Raw genomic sequence first — 15,231 nt, forward strand, 5'->3', positions numbered from 1 at the left:
CCAGCAGGCTGGCCTCAGCACCATCTACACCCCCTCCTACAGCTCTTCTCTCCGACAGGCACACTGGCCTCAGCACCATCTACATCCCCTCCTACAGCTCTTCTCTCTGACAGGCACACTGGCCTCAGCACCATCTACACTCCCTCCTACAGCTCTTCTCTCTGACCAGCACGCTGGCCTCAGCACCATCTACATCCCCTCCTACAGCTCTTCTCTCTGACCAGCACGCTGGCCTCAGCACCATCTACACCCCCTCCTACAGCTCTTCTCTCTGACAGGCACACTGGCCTCAGCACCATCTACACCCCCTCCTACAGCTCTTCTCTCTGACCAGCACGCTGGCCTCAGCACCATCTACACCCCCTCCTACAGCTCTTCTCTCTGACCAGCACGCTGGCCTCAGCACCATCTACATCCCCTCCTACAGCTCTTCTCTCTGACAGGCACGCTGGCCTCAGCACCATCTACATCCCCTCCTCCTCAGTGATAGGGTTACTGATTTCAACCGACTGACTTGACTGCAACTCATATTTCCTACAGGCCCGAATAACATGAACTAATATTCCTCCTACAACAACAACAGCAACAACAACAACAACAACAACAACAACAACAAGTTTCAAGTTTCAAGTTTCTTTAATAGTTGTCATACAGAAGTACAGAATACTTTCATACGGGGGCGGAGCTGAGCGATCATGGAGTAGACGTGTTTCACATGAGCTCCCTTCTACCGTGCTGAATATACGTTTCTCCCCATTAGTCTTTATTTTATTTTTATTTGTTTTTTATCTGTTTGCTAGGTCGTCGTGTTTAGTATACATTTATCGACTTTTTTCGACTTTCTACGATGACGGGGGTGGAAACCAGAGCCATGACTGCCCCAACCAGCAAACCATCACCACCGGGCCTGGCCGCATCGTCGCCCGTTGTCGGGGAGTTAAGCGAAGCTGTGCTCTTGGTCATGACCAAGCTACACGCAGACTCTGAGACACGCATCGCTGAAGCACAGAAGAAAGTGTTGGCGGAATTTTGTGTCAGCCTCCGTCGTGAGATATCAGAAGAGATACGGCTGGCGGTAGTACCGCTGAAAGACAAGATGGAGACGATGCACGCTGTCTCCTCGGCTAATGCTAACGAACTAGCCATGCTAACGACGGAGGTATCATTACAGTACGAGAAGATGGCGGGTCTCGAATCCGCCCTGCTGGCTAGGCAGGCTGAAGTCAACAAACTACAGTCAGCAATGGATGAGATGCAGTCCCGGGATAGACGCCACAACGTCAGGATTGTTGGAGTACCGGAGACCAGCGGTGAAGGCCGTCTCTCTGAGACCGTGCCCGAACTGCTGCAGAAAATACTAGGGACGGACGTCCTCCCTTCGCCTCCTGTCTGTGAATCGGCCTACAGAGCGGGCAGGTTTTCTCCCGGCGTGAACAAAGAGCCGAGGCCCATCATAGTCAAGCTGAACAGACTCCAGCAGAGAGAACTCATCATGCGGTCGGCTCGTACCAGAAGGGGTAATCTGAGGCTTGGCCATCACAAAGTGGCCATTTTCGAAGACTTTACACCGGAGGTTCAAGCACAGAGAGGCGAATACAAGGTGGTCCTGACTAAGCTATGGAAACTAGGCCTGAGGCCCACGTTATTCGCTCCCGCGAAATTATCTGTGTTGGAGAAGGTCGGTGGTCAGCGTTTATTTTGGTCGTTGGCTAAAGCGAAGGAATATCTCGCGGCGATACCCGAGACTGTTGCTTGATGATATCTATGTCGGGTGAGTGACTTGGCGGTGTGTGCCTATATACATTGATTAGGCCGACTATTCACAAATACTTGCTGTCATGCCCAGACATGCTAACTGCCCAATGCCCATCCAACTAGCGGGGCTTCCCAATGACTTCTGTTACTTGCTAAAGCTGACCTCATGGTCGTACTTGTGTATCGCCTCTTTGGAAGCTAACGAGCTAGCTGAACAATGTACATAATAGGCTAGCCAGCGGGCTTCGTCTATAGTCTGCGCTGAGACATTCGAGACCCGTTAATGGTTACGTATTTTGGTTGCTGTTGCTGTTCAAAGGGACATTGGTTTGCACAATTCAAGAGTGATCGAATCCCTAACTAACTTCTGGTATGCTTTTATTTTTATATCCAGGTTGTTTTGAGCTTTGGGATCCATAGTAGAAGCCAAGGTCGGTTGAATATGCATATACAATATATGATAACAGGTTGGGTCGGGTATGGCTTGCACTTCATGGCTATATGGTTATATGGCCTGCACTTTAGCCATGACCCTCTTTTTCTTTCTTTTTTTCTTTCTTATTGTCGCTGTTTTTATGTCATCTGTATGCGCGATTTAAATGTGATCCGATTCTACCTTGGACTAACTGCTGATTTGCCTTAATTTTGTTTTGAATGTTCCGTGATCCATTTATGCTATAACGTTGCAGCATTAATATGCAGACTCCAAGGTAGATGGTTACAGGGTTGATGCTGAGTAATTATATAATAATTATTGTCGCTGTTTTAATGGCATTTGAATGAGCAATTTAACTGTGATTCGATCCTACCTTGGACTAACTGCTCCGACCGATATCTTTATTGAAACAATGTATGATAACAGGTGGTGTCAGGTGTTGCCTATTACCATCCCCGGATTAATGAATGTGTTTAATTCTATTCTTACATAGGTTATGTCATTTCAGCCGTTGTGCCTGATCAGAGGGACAGCTGCAGGGGTGCACTTTGACCATAACCCCTTTTTTTCCCTTCCTTTATTTTTTTTTGTCATTATTTAATTGACATTGTTCACACAATTTCACAATTAACCTGTGACCCGATCCTGCCTTAGACTATCGGCTGGGATGCTTTAATTTAATTTTGTTTAGAATTTTCCTATACCCTTTTGGGCTATAACAATGCGACGTTGAAGCGCAGATTCGGAAATAGATGGCTGCAGGTTGATGTGGAGTTATTATTTAATAATGGCTATTTTTACCATTATGGTTGTCTCATGTTGGGGCCAGGGCTCAGGTGGGTTTCGACCGATATCTTTATTGAATTTTATTTTTATTATTATTTGTGTTTATTGGACTAGTGGGGGTTTACTCAGGGGTTTATCTAGAGGGGGGTTGGAGTGGGGAGCGTCTTATTGATCCATGTCTCTAGTGGGAAGTGATAGGAAGATGACCATCCTCAGTGGATGGGGCATAGGGGGGGGATTGGAGAGTGGGTATAGGGGGCCTTATAATAGGACGGGTGGGTTAGGGTTTAGAGTAGAAGGAGGGGGGGTTGTAGCTGGGGTGGTATTTTTATGTGTTTTATGTACTGTTGTCGTATATGTGTGTAATTGTTCCTCCTCTGAACTCCTGGGATTGACCGTCCGGGCCCGCCGGGATCAGCGCCTCTGTACTCAGCCTGGCTGCACTGGTATGTTCTCTACGCATTTATACAAGCTCGACCATGGCTAAATTGAATATTTTAATTTGGAACGCAGGAGGGCTTAACGCCCCACACAAGCGTGCCAGTGTCCTTTGGCTATTGAAGAGGAGAAATATTGACCTTGCTCTCCTTAGTGAGACGCATTTATTGGTAGGTGACGTGTCAAGACTGGCAAATCGGCAATATCACGTTATCTCCTCATCCTCAGCCGATGATAAGACGAAAGGAGTAGTCATAGTTACAAGACGTAACCTTGATATCAAAATCTTGGATGTATGGTCGGATACGGAGGGAAGGATTACTATAGCAAAAGTTGAATTCTTGCATAGGAAGATGGCTATAATAGCATTGTATGCTCCTAACACATTTGATTCAGCGTTCTATAATACAATCACGAAGAATATGTTGGAACTTAATGGATACGCTCTCATTGTGGGTGGCGATTTTAATGCGTGCTGGGATGCGGAGATGGATAGGTCCGGGCCCTCTGAAACGAGCGACCAAAAACGGGCCTCTAAGGCCCTTAGGATGTGGGCCAAAGACACGGGGCTCACAGACCTTTGGCGCTTATGCAACCCCACCCTCAAAGATTACTCTCACCTGTCAGCCAGACACAAAAGCTTCTCTCGAATTGACTATGCATTCGCGTCCCCTAATATGTTTGATAGTTTCGATGTCTCATTGGTTCCCTTGGCTCTCTCAGACCACAAGGGGATTTTCCTTACGGCAACCTTTGGCAGGCTCTCCGCAAGAGCTCCCAGATGGCGTTTTAATTCGACCTTGCTAAAGAACGATGACTTCTGTTCTGAGTTCAGGAGTAAACTAGCTGAATTTTTGCAGATCAACGTTGGCACAGTAGAAGACCCTAGGGTCCTGTGGAATGCATTGAAAGGATTTATCAGGGGTCATGTCACACTATTTGCCTCCAATTTGCGAAAATCCCGGTCAAAAAAGCTAGAAGGACTGGAATCATTATATGCGGACCTATACGCATCCTTGCAAACTAACTATAATGAACGACTAAACACACAACGTAAGATAGTCAAAAAAGAAATAAACTCCATACTTAAGCAACAGTCTGAGTTCTTGATACATAGGACAAGACAAAATTACTATTTTCACGGCTCCAGACCTAGCCATCTATTGGCAATGAAAATACGCTCAAATGATCATTTCTCGGATATCCCCTCGATTAGGACGAGCCAGGGTGCAGTCACTACTGATTCGAAAAAGATCAATGACACTTTTAAAGAGTTTTACTCACAGTTATATAGCTCAGAGGGTAATCTTGATGACTCTAAATTTGAATCGTTCATTGGCGGGCTTGAGATACCCCACATTTCTGAGGAAGAGGCCAAGGAACTGGGGAGACCGATTACTCTCGTAGAATTGAGGGAGACGATTGTTGAAATGCAGAGGGGTAAGGCACCAGGCTGGGATGGTATTCCACCCGAAGTGTATTTAGCTTTCTGGGACCAACTGGGTCCATTGATGCTCGATATGATCAATTACGCTATCGAACAAGGGGAGTTCTCAAGAGATGTCAATATGGCGTTGATTTCTTTACTTCTCAAGAAGGACAAAGATCCCAATGATTGTGGTAGCTATAGACCCTTGAGTCTTCTCGGGGCCGATTTAAAGGTGTTTGCCAAGGTGCTGGCCCGTCGCCTGCAGAGATTTATGTCTGTATTGGTACACTGCGATCAAACTGGTTTTATCCCGGGGCGTCTGGCTGCAGATAATCTTAGGAGGCTGTTGCATGTAATCGATAACAGTAAAGACAATACAACTCCATCCACAGTTCTGTCTTTGGATGCCATGAAGGCGTTTGACAGACTTGAGTGGTCATACCTGTGGAAGGTACTTGAGGTCATGGGTCTTGGAAAGAGTTTTATTCATATGATTAAAGTCCTGTATGCCTCGCCGTCTGCGATGATACTGACAGGCAAAAACTGTTCCACACTCTTTCCAGTCTCCAGATCTTCTAGACAGGGTTGCCCTCTGAGCCCGGGACTGTTCGCGCTTTCCCTCGAACCTTTGGCCCAATTTATTAGGCAATCGGAGGACATCGTCCCCATAATGGTCAATAATACTCCACACAAAATTGCTCTCTATGCGGATGACCTGCTGATTTTCATGGACGACCCCTCCCGGTCGGCCACAAAATTATTGAGGATAATCGACGACTTTGGTAAATTGTCAGGCTTTAAGATTAACTGGAACAAATCAGCCTGCCTACCTCTTAATGAACTGGCCAAGGCGGTACGACTACCAGCTGATATCCCCATAGTAGAACATTTTAAATACTTGGGCATAGAGATATTCCCCACGCTGAACCAAACTACTAAGTACAACTTCACGGGTACTTATGATAAAATACGCCAGGATCTAGACAGGTGGTCGTCCCTTCCTAACTCCTTACAAGCCCGGGCTTCCATAATCAAAAAGAACATCCTGCCTAGGATACATTTTATTAGCTCAATGCTCCCCCTGCCCCCTCCAATAGACCACTGGCGCAAGGTACAATCGATGGTATCTAAGTTTATCTGGAATAACAAACGCCCGAGAATCAAAAGGGCTACTACTCAACGTAGAAAACAAGATGGGGGCCTCGCAATCCCTGATTTTAAACTTTATTTCTGGTCCTTTTCACTGAGACCTCTGATGTGCTGGCTAGACCCTGTAGAGGCTGTATTGTGGCGCTCCTTAGAAGCGGCGGCGGTATCTCCGCTAAGATTGCAGGATGTAGTGTACTCCACTGTCTCTATTTCGAAATGCCGGCTGAGGTATGGACCGATCATAACTCACGTGATCCAAACGTGGCGTAATGTACAGAGGTCGTGTGGGGTTAAATGCCCTTGGCACCTGGACTCTCCAATTTTTAATAACCAGCAATTACTTGTTGGACACAAGCCGGTTAATATTCCTCAATGGCAAAGGAGGGGAGTGCATACTCTGGAGGATATTTATGATAAGAACGGCCTCCGTGCGTTTCAGGACTTAAGAGAATTTTATGATCTTCCCGGCGAGTCCTTCTTTCTTTACCTTCAACTAAGGTCAGCACTGAGGGCGCATGGCGTACCGTGGGCTCAAGCCTTGCACCCACACCCCTTCCTCAGGCTCATAGTGGACAGGACGACATCCAGAGGGTTTGTCTCCGACTTTTATACGCTCTTAATTCAATCCACGTATAAAAATTTATCATTGGATACAATCTGGCGTGTGGATATCCCGGAGTTGGACCCCGAGTTTGACTGGGATGATGTTTGGGCAAATGTGGCATTATCTTCCCGCAACCCCAATCACCAGCAAATTAATTTTAATTATATTCATAGGACCTATCTTACACCTAGGAAGCTATATGCTATGGGACTGATAACAGACTCTCGGTGCACTTTGTGCTCTCAAAAGGCCACGGGCACTTATATGCATATGTATTGGGATTGCCCACCAGTGGCCCGCTTCTGGAGGTCAATAACGGACAAACTTTCAGATCTGTGTGGCTTAACTATCCCATTCACAGCTGTTACGCTACTCCTGAACGATATAACGACACTACCCGCTTCCGTACAACTGAAAAGGGTTGTCCTAGCGGGCGTCACAGCAGCGAAGAAGCTGATAGCAATGAGATGGAAGGAGCCTGAGAAGCTTACAATGATTAACTGGTCCCTAACTCTATTGGATGTGATTTATCTTGAGATATCCACAGCCCGGGTGATTGGGGTAGGGCAGGCTGGAATTGACCTCTGGTTCGCAGCAGCTGAGAAGGTAAAGACCGCAGTGTGCGGCTGAGCGGGGTTGAGGTGCGTGTTCGGGTGAGTCCGGCGGTCTCTTGGGAGGGGGAGGAGGAAATGTTTGGTCTGTCTTGTCTTTTGTCTTGTCATCTTGAGTTTAGCTGGGGATATTATGGGGGGGCAGCTATTTAACTATTTCTTCACTGTTTGGCCACTTTTACACGGTCTCTGTGAGTCTATGGAACACCTCTACAGGTTTTTGTTTTTTCATGAAGGTTCATTGCTCTGTTTTCGGGTCGTGTTCTCAAAAAATGGTCCTTGTGGTGGATTGGAGATGTACGTTTTATTAATATAGGGTCACACGGCCGGGAATCGGGGCTGAACACTGGGAAAGACCATTTATTAGATAGTACCCCTTGGAATTAAAATTTAGAAGGTTGAACTCTGTTTTCTTTTCTCTTTGTCTGTATAATTGTTAGTCTGTATTATTATTATTGTTTTTGTTATTTTCTTGTGAAGTTCTATGTATTGTGATTGTGGTTAATGTGTTGTCTTGTTTCATGTGAATAATAATAAAAATTTGATAAAAAAAATACTTTCATACAAAATGCTTCTTACTGTTACGCTCCAGAGACTGTGCTAGACAAGATAGTATCAAATAACATAGTATAGCATGTAATTTTAGAAGAAGAAAATGAGGTCACAGTGTTCGGTATAGACATATGTACAATGTTCTGAGTTACCATATAATATACAATACTATGCAGTGTACTAATGTACAGTACTATATAGTGCAAAGCAGAAATGGGATGAGGTACAATTTAGGTACAATTTACAGTAAGGTGTACGAGTTGTAGTGCAATCCTTCATCAATAAATATAAAGTGTGGGGAGTGGGTGCTACAGTGTGTTTGTTTAAAGTGGGTGTGTGCTATAAAGTGTGTGGAGTGGGTGCTACAGTGTGTTTGTTTAAAGTGAGTGTGTGCGTGTGGATGTGTGTGCTATGTGCGTTTGGTGGTTGTTGTTGTGTAGTGTTCATTCATTGTTCGTTTAGCAGCCTGATGGCCTGGGGATAGAAGCTTCTTCTGAGTCTTTCTGTGCTCGCCTTGAGACTCCGGTATCGCTTGCCTGACCGCAGCAGTTCAAAGAGGCAGTTGTTCGGGTGACTGGAGTCTTTAATGATTCTCTTCGCCTTGCCCTTGCAACGCTTGTTGTAAATGTTCTGGAGGGTGGGGAGCCCCCCTCCAATTGTGCGTTCGGCTGAACGTGTCACTCTTTGTAGTCTGCTTCGGTCTTGTGCAGTGCTATTCCCAAACCAGGAGGTGATGTTGCCGGTCAAGATGCTCTCTATTGTACATGAGTAGAAGTTCTTAAGGATCTTCTGACTGACTTGGAACTTCCTTAGGCGCCTGAGGAAGTAGAGGCGTTGTCGTGCCTTGTTCACAACACTGTCAATGTGTGTGGTCCATGTCAAATCCTCGGATATGTAGGCTCCGAGGTACTTAAAGCTGTTGACTCTCTCAACCGGTGCCCCGTCGATGCTGAGGGGGCTGTAGTCCTTGACCCCCGACCTCCTGAAGTCCACAATCATCTCCTTTGTTTTGCTGACGTTCAGGGAGAGGCTGTTTTCCTGGCACCATCCCGCCAGGACCTTGACCTCTTCCAGGTAGGCCCTCTCGTCGTTGGCAGAGATCAGGCCCACCACCACTGTGTCGTCAGCAAATTTGATGATTGTATTGCTACTCCGCTGAGCCACACAGTCGTGTGTGTACAGGGAGTAGAGGAGGGGACTCAGAACACAGCCCTGGGGGGCCCCTATGTTGAGGGTGATGGATGAGGAGGTGCAGTTGCCTGCTCTCACCACCTGGGGTCTGCCAGTCAGGAAGTCCAAGACCCACTGGCAGAGGTCATAGTTCAAGCCCAGGTCCCTGAGCTTGGCTATGAGTATGGAGGGGACTATGGTATTGAATGCCGAGCTGTAGTCGATGAATAGCATTCTCACATAGTTCCCCTGCCTCTTGTCCAGGTGTGATGCTGCTGTGTGCAGCACATGGGCTATGGCGTCCTCCGTGGACCTGTTGGGGCGGTATGCAAATTGCAGGGGGTCCATGTTGATGGGGAGGGAGGAGCAGATGTAGCCCTTTACTAGCTTCTCAAAGCACTTCGTGGCTATGGAGGTGAGAGCTACAGGGCGGTAGTCGTTGAGGCAAGCAGGCTTGGATTTTTTGGGTACAGGGATAATAGTGGACTTCTTCAGGCAGGTGGGGATGACAGCCTGTTCTAAGGACAGGTTAAATATGTCAGTGAATACTGGGGCCAGTTGGTCGGCACAGACTTTTAGGACGCGGCCGGGGATGCCGTCCGGACCTGCTGCCTTCCTGATATTCACTTTTTTAAAGGTCCGCCTCACCTCATGCTCTGTTACCCTGAACACTGCGCCTCCATCAGCAGCCGACCCCCCCCCCCCATTGCCGTGGCTTGTGACAACAACAACAACAAGAGGGTATCTCATTTGAACTTTTCCATTGTAATGTTTTTCATTTCCAGTCCTGATGATGACTTACCTGAGTTTTCTGCCCCCCTCCGCGATCTTGGTTTTGTTCAAGAGACCAGCCTTCTCCAGCTCCTGGAAGTGGATGGGATGGGTAAGTCATAGATAAGTGTATTTGCCAGCAACATCATGGTTACCTCACCTAGACACATTTCTGTCCAACTTTTGGGTTTGATATACAGGTAGAATATTGCCTGGCAGCTCAACTTGTATTCAAATAATGCTTCAAAACAATCCCCACAGCTCAACCAGTCAAGGTGTATGCAATAAGGAAAGAAAAAATACTATATTATATATTGTATAATATATACAACCAAACACGTATGTCTTGTCCTGTGACATATTTTAGACTTAACTGAACAGCTTTAGTATCTAGAAACACACAAAACTCTACCACCTTGAAACATTAGTATAATAATACATGATACAATAAAATAGCATAATGATACTGTCATCATTATAGAAATAAGTGTGATTTGTGGTGTAAATGCAACAGCAGAGTGTGTTGTGTTCCCTCTGTGTGATGCACATACTGAATCTTGAGTGCAACCATTTTACTGTTGCATCATTCAGAAAATAGCAGGAAGGCAGCTTCTCGGAAATCCCCCAGTGTGTGTGTGTGTGTGTGTGTGGGGGGGGGGGGGGTTCATAGTGGTGATGAATGGGAATATAAGACAGTAGAGGACAATAGGCTTCATACCATCTGACTACTGACTACAGATGATGAGAACAAAGAAAACTGGGTAACAATGGTATATGCTGTACATTGTGGTGGTTCTAAAACTTTTTAATGACGAGACTAAAAGTTCCAGAGGAGCCTCCTGTTCACCGACTGCTCTGCAATGTCATATAAAGCCTAATCAGAGAAAAGGAGACGGCAATATAAAAGGAACTCACATGAACCCCCCCCACACACACACACACAGTGTGACAACAAGCGCCTGGTAAATTACAAATAAACTGAAACACAAAATGTCAAGGTGTCTCTTTAACTGAGGACATAATTTGTGTCTCACCGGCGTGCAGCCATCGCTGTCCGGGGAGCTTTCTGGAGACACAGGATCTACAACCACGTTGGTCATATTGTCTCCACCCCGCTGGACCAGCTGAAAACAAGGGAACAGGTAGGTTAGGACAGTGAGAGTGAGATTGAGATTGAGTGGTATTTGATTGATAATCTGTGTATATGTTAATTTGCATGTGTCTGCTGTGCACAATTGACTATCTCAAACCCCACCCTCCTTTCTTGATCCTCCAATTACAACTGTTGCTATCCGGGAGAATCAAGAAAAGAGGGCGGAGCTTGATATTGTTGCACTTGTAAGTTGCTCTGGAGAAGAGCATCTGCCTAAAATGTATATAAACAGTAATGGAATTGTGTGTGTGTGTGTGTGTGTGTGTGTGTGTGTGTGTGTGTGTGTGTACCTTGCAATTCTCTGGCAGGATCATGGACTGGGAGTGTGTGAGCGACTGTTCTCCATCATGCAGGAGGGCGGAGTTACGGCTCTGAGCGTCAGCCTTGTTGAATATTTTCGTGCTTAGGGTGTCGGTGGAAACGGCACGCTGCATGCTCTTCACAGGGGTCAAAGGTCAAACAAGTCAAGGGGTCAGATGTCATAAGTGTGTGTGTTCACAGAACGGAAGACTACAGTGGTGGCAGCAGCACCTCCACCCTGCATTAGTAGCACATTGCTTCCCCTCAAGGTGTGGACCCACATCGCAGCAGTAGCACTGCAAGCATGGGAAAGACTTTGGTTGTATTGGTATTGATTGATTGATTGATTGATTGATTGATTGATTGAAAATTGTATTAACAGATTGCAGAATGGGTACAATACAGTACGGCTCAATACACACAATTGTTAAGGGGATGCAGACCAGAGAAAGACTTGTTTACATCAGGGTCCCCCATTTTAAATTCATAATAACATTTATGACATACACAACATACAGATATACAGTACTGGTACATTTATGACATACAAGATATACAAATATACAGTACTGTTTAACAGAGATCCTGACAGAAACTATATACATTCGAGGTGGAGGAAACTGTACATTAGGAGGGGGTAGGGTGGGTGGTTTGGGGGGTTTGGACATTTACGGGGGCCAGTTTCGAATTGCAGCCTCCCGTAGGTGCTCTTTGAGAGCGGTTTTGAAGGTGGGTAGGGATTCACATTATTTTACGGCTGTGGGTAGGGTGTTCCACATTGTTGTGGCATAATTGCGGAGTGTGTTTAGCCTTGGAAAGGAACTATTTGAGCACATTGCCATTATTATATTAACGTGGGGACTAGAATACCAATGTTTAGGTCAACAGATATTCATAGGGGTAAATGTGAAGAAGCGAGAAGAGCAGTGTGGTGGCGTTTATCTTGTTTAGGAGAAGAGCAGTGTGGTGGCGTTTATCTTGTTTAGAAGAAGAGCAGTGTGGTGGAGTTTATCTTGTTTAGGAGAAGAGCAGTGTGGTGGAGTTTATCTTGTTTAGGAGAAGAGCAGTGTGGTGGAGTTTATCTTGTTTAGGAGAAGAGCAGTGTGGTGGAGTTTATCTTGTTTAGGAGAAGAGCAGTGTGGTGGAGTTTATCTTGTTTAGGAGAAGAGCAGTGTGGTGGAGTTTATCTTGTTTAGGAGAAGAGCAGTGTGGTGGAGTTTATCTTGTTTAGGAGAAGAGCAGTGTGGTGGCGTTTATCTTGTTTAGGAGAAGAGCAGTGTGGTGGCGTTTATCTTGTTTAGGAGAAGAGCAGTGTGGTGGAGTTTATCTTGTTTAGGAGAAGCTCAGTGTGGTGGAGTTTATCTTGTTTAGGAGAAGAGCAGTGTGGTGGAGTTTATCTTGTTTAAGAGAAGAGCAGTGTGGTGGAGTTTATCTTGTTTAGGAGAAGAGCAGTGTGGTGGCGTTTATCCTGTTCAAGGGAAGAGCAGCTGCCCTATGCCAAACCGTTGACACTGGCTGATCCCAGCTGGAGACAAACTATGTTTAAATTAGTGTACTTCTGCTCCACTTCACACCAAGGGCTGAGAGGCAGAACGACATGCTGTCATTGGGACACACACTCACACTCACTCACACTCACACTCACACACACACACACGAGTACATACATAGGAGCACATGTGTGTGTAAGCACATACTGTACATACATACAGACAGAGAGACAGACAGACATACAGACAGACAGGGAATCTCTCCTCACTGCAGTACTCTACATATGAAATTGCCACACCATCGCAATAAATACCCCCCTAATGTTCACCATCTCTTCATGTAAGCAGGATTAGCATTACGAGCCAAATCTGCTCCTTAGCTAAGAGGAGGCCTTTAAAAGGGCTTTAAACGCAGCACACCCACACCCCACTATGATGCAACATGTTGCAGTAAGAACTGCTTGGGTAAGAGCCTTTTTTACACCATGAGTCGCTCCATTTCACCATCTTAATATGCATACATGCTGATCTCTGAAGTCCAAACACTGTAGCAAAGCTGAGCTGGCATTACTTTAATATACAGTACAGTATAGGGCTACATTAATATTCAGTGGACACCGTTTCTGCTCATGTAACTTTGGGAGTTCATTGACTTTCATGAGGAAATTCCAGTACCACATTTCAGTCATATTGGCCATTTAGCCAATGGGAGTGGCATAAGACTAAACTCTAAAGTTCATGGTCACACCTCAAGGAAACAAAAACAAATAAAGGATGTACTTCTTTTTTTTTTAATCCACTTTTTCTCCTCATTTTTCTATTTTTCTCACATTCCAATTTTGTGTTGCCAATTCTCCCCTCCCCTGTCTTGAACGTTGCTAGACTATGCCCCCCACTGGTCGGTTGTAGTGAGGATAGAAGCCTTGCATCACGTGTCTTTTCACCAGACAGCGCGGACTCTCAGTGGCGAAGAGTAACGCGTGGGAGGCTCACGCTGCCCCCGATACTTCCTGTCTCTGCTGTGCAGGCGTCACCCAACCGACCTGTAAAAGTCGCTGTCCACAACGTCCAATCTCCACCCATCGACTTTCCACCCGCTGACTCTGTCAAATGAGCCAGTACGACGGCCGGACCAAGTCGAAGGCAATGCTGAGACTGGGATTCGATACCGGAGTCTCTTGCATTGGTGACGAGCGCAATCTCTGCTACGCCACCCAGCCGCCCTACATAAAGGATGTACTTTGAATGTATTTAAGCAGTAAGCAGTGCTCTGTCAATTATCCTGATGGGTACTTCATAGTGAAGAGGGAAGTGGCAAAGGGGTTTTGAACCCATGTAGTCACAGTCACACATGATATGTATTACAAGGACCTTTCTATGGCCGATGTAAGAACATTGACCACACCAGACCAGTGCCTAAACCAAATGAGGATGCCCCATGATGTAAGTAACACCAGGATGGACTCGTGGCCTGTGTTGGGGGCCTGTGTATTGTGATGGGGACATTTTGTAAGATAAAATACAAGGTGAAATTCAGGCACAGCAAGTGCCCTGAGGTGATGCAAGTACAGACCGTCTCACCTGTTTCATCTGCCAGTTACTATCAACATTCCTCTGGTGGCTCACATAGAGGAAATCAGGTGACAGCTAGAGAGAGAGAGAGAGAGAGAGAGAGAGAGAGAGAGAGAGAGAGAGAGAGAGAGAGAGAGAGAGAGAGAGAGAGAGAGAGAGAGAGATATGGATGGACAGACAGACAGAGAACAGGAAATATAGAGATGAACAATGGATTTCAAAATAGACATTATCACAAAGACAAATCAAGACCACAATTGATTCATCATTTATATTGGTTATCTTTCAACATGAAGAATGTTTAGCATCTGTTTACACAGTCCGGTCCGGTCTCTGTTACAACTACTACTAGGGTTTTCACCCTTTGTGTAACACTGCATCCAGCGCAGCGAGGCAGATGGGAGCAATCTGAGGTTGATGATTGTCAAATATAAAAATGTACTCGATGTAAAAACAGGATGCAGACAAATGTGAGCAGAGTGAAGTTGAATTATGGCACCTAAGCCTACACTCGAAAACACCAAACGGCCTTATCGGCCTCTTCCAGCCAGCTAAGATGGTCACATTATTCAAGTGTCAAATGTAGTAGAGGAGGGGACTCAGAACACAGCCCTGGGGGGCCCCTATGTTGAGGGTGATGGATGAGGAGGTGCAGTTGCCTGCTCTCACCACCTGGGGTCTGCCCGTCAGGAAGTCCAAGACCCACTGGCAGAGGTCATAATTCAAGCCCAGGTCCCTGAGCTTGGCTATGTGCCACCACACAGCCACAGCACAAGGGCTATAGGCTCATGTACACTTATATAGACACACACACACGCTTACACACACAATGACAGTTCAACAGTTTCCACAGTGAACGGTACACCTCTCACCACTGCTAAGTAAAGCTAGTATAGCTCTGACTAGCTTCTAATATACTGACTGAACTGGACAAAAATGATGCAACAGACAAATGGACAAAGTCATAACTGCATTGTGAGGCAGATAGCACCACAAAGAAGCTCATAATGACAAC

The 15,231-nt window shown here is 45.9% G+C and overlaps 1 protein-coding gene across 1 annotated transcript in view; it reads right to left on the reverse strand.

Annotated features, from left to right (window-relative positions):
• arhgap9 (Rho GTPase activating protein 9) overlaps positions 1–15,231 on the reverse strand; it is an 84,629-nt gene that overhangs the window by 36,902 nt on the left and 32,496 nt on the right. The window contains exons 6-9 of the mRNA XM_084316416.1: positions 14,226–14,291; positions 11,145–11,291; positions 10,736–10,825; positions 9,733–9,794 (exon numbers count right to left, since the gene is read on the reverse strand). Of these exons, the coding sequence (XP_084172542.1) occupies positions 9,733–9,794; positions 10,736–10,825; positions 11,145–11,291; positions 14,226–14,291 (365 nt within the window). The remainder of the gene's footprint in view (positions 1–9,732; positions 9,795–10,735; positions 10,826–11,144; positions 11,292–14,225; positions 14,292–15,231) is intronic.

This window comes from Notolepis coatsorum (genome assembly GCF_963971535.1).
Source record: "Notolepis coatsorum genome assembly, chromosome: 6".
NCBI classification, from domain to species: Eukaryota; Metazoa; Chordata; class Actinopteri; order Aulopiformes; family Paralepididae; genus Notolepis; species Notolepis coatsorum.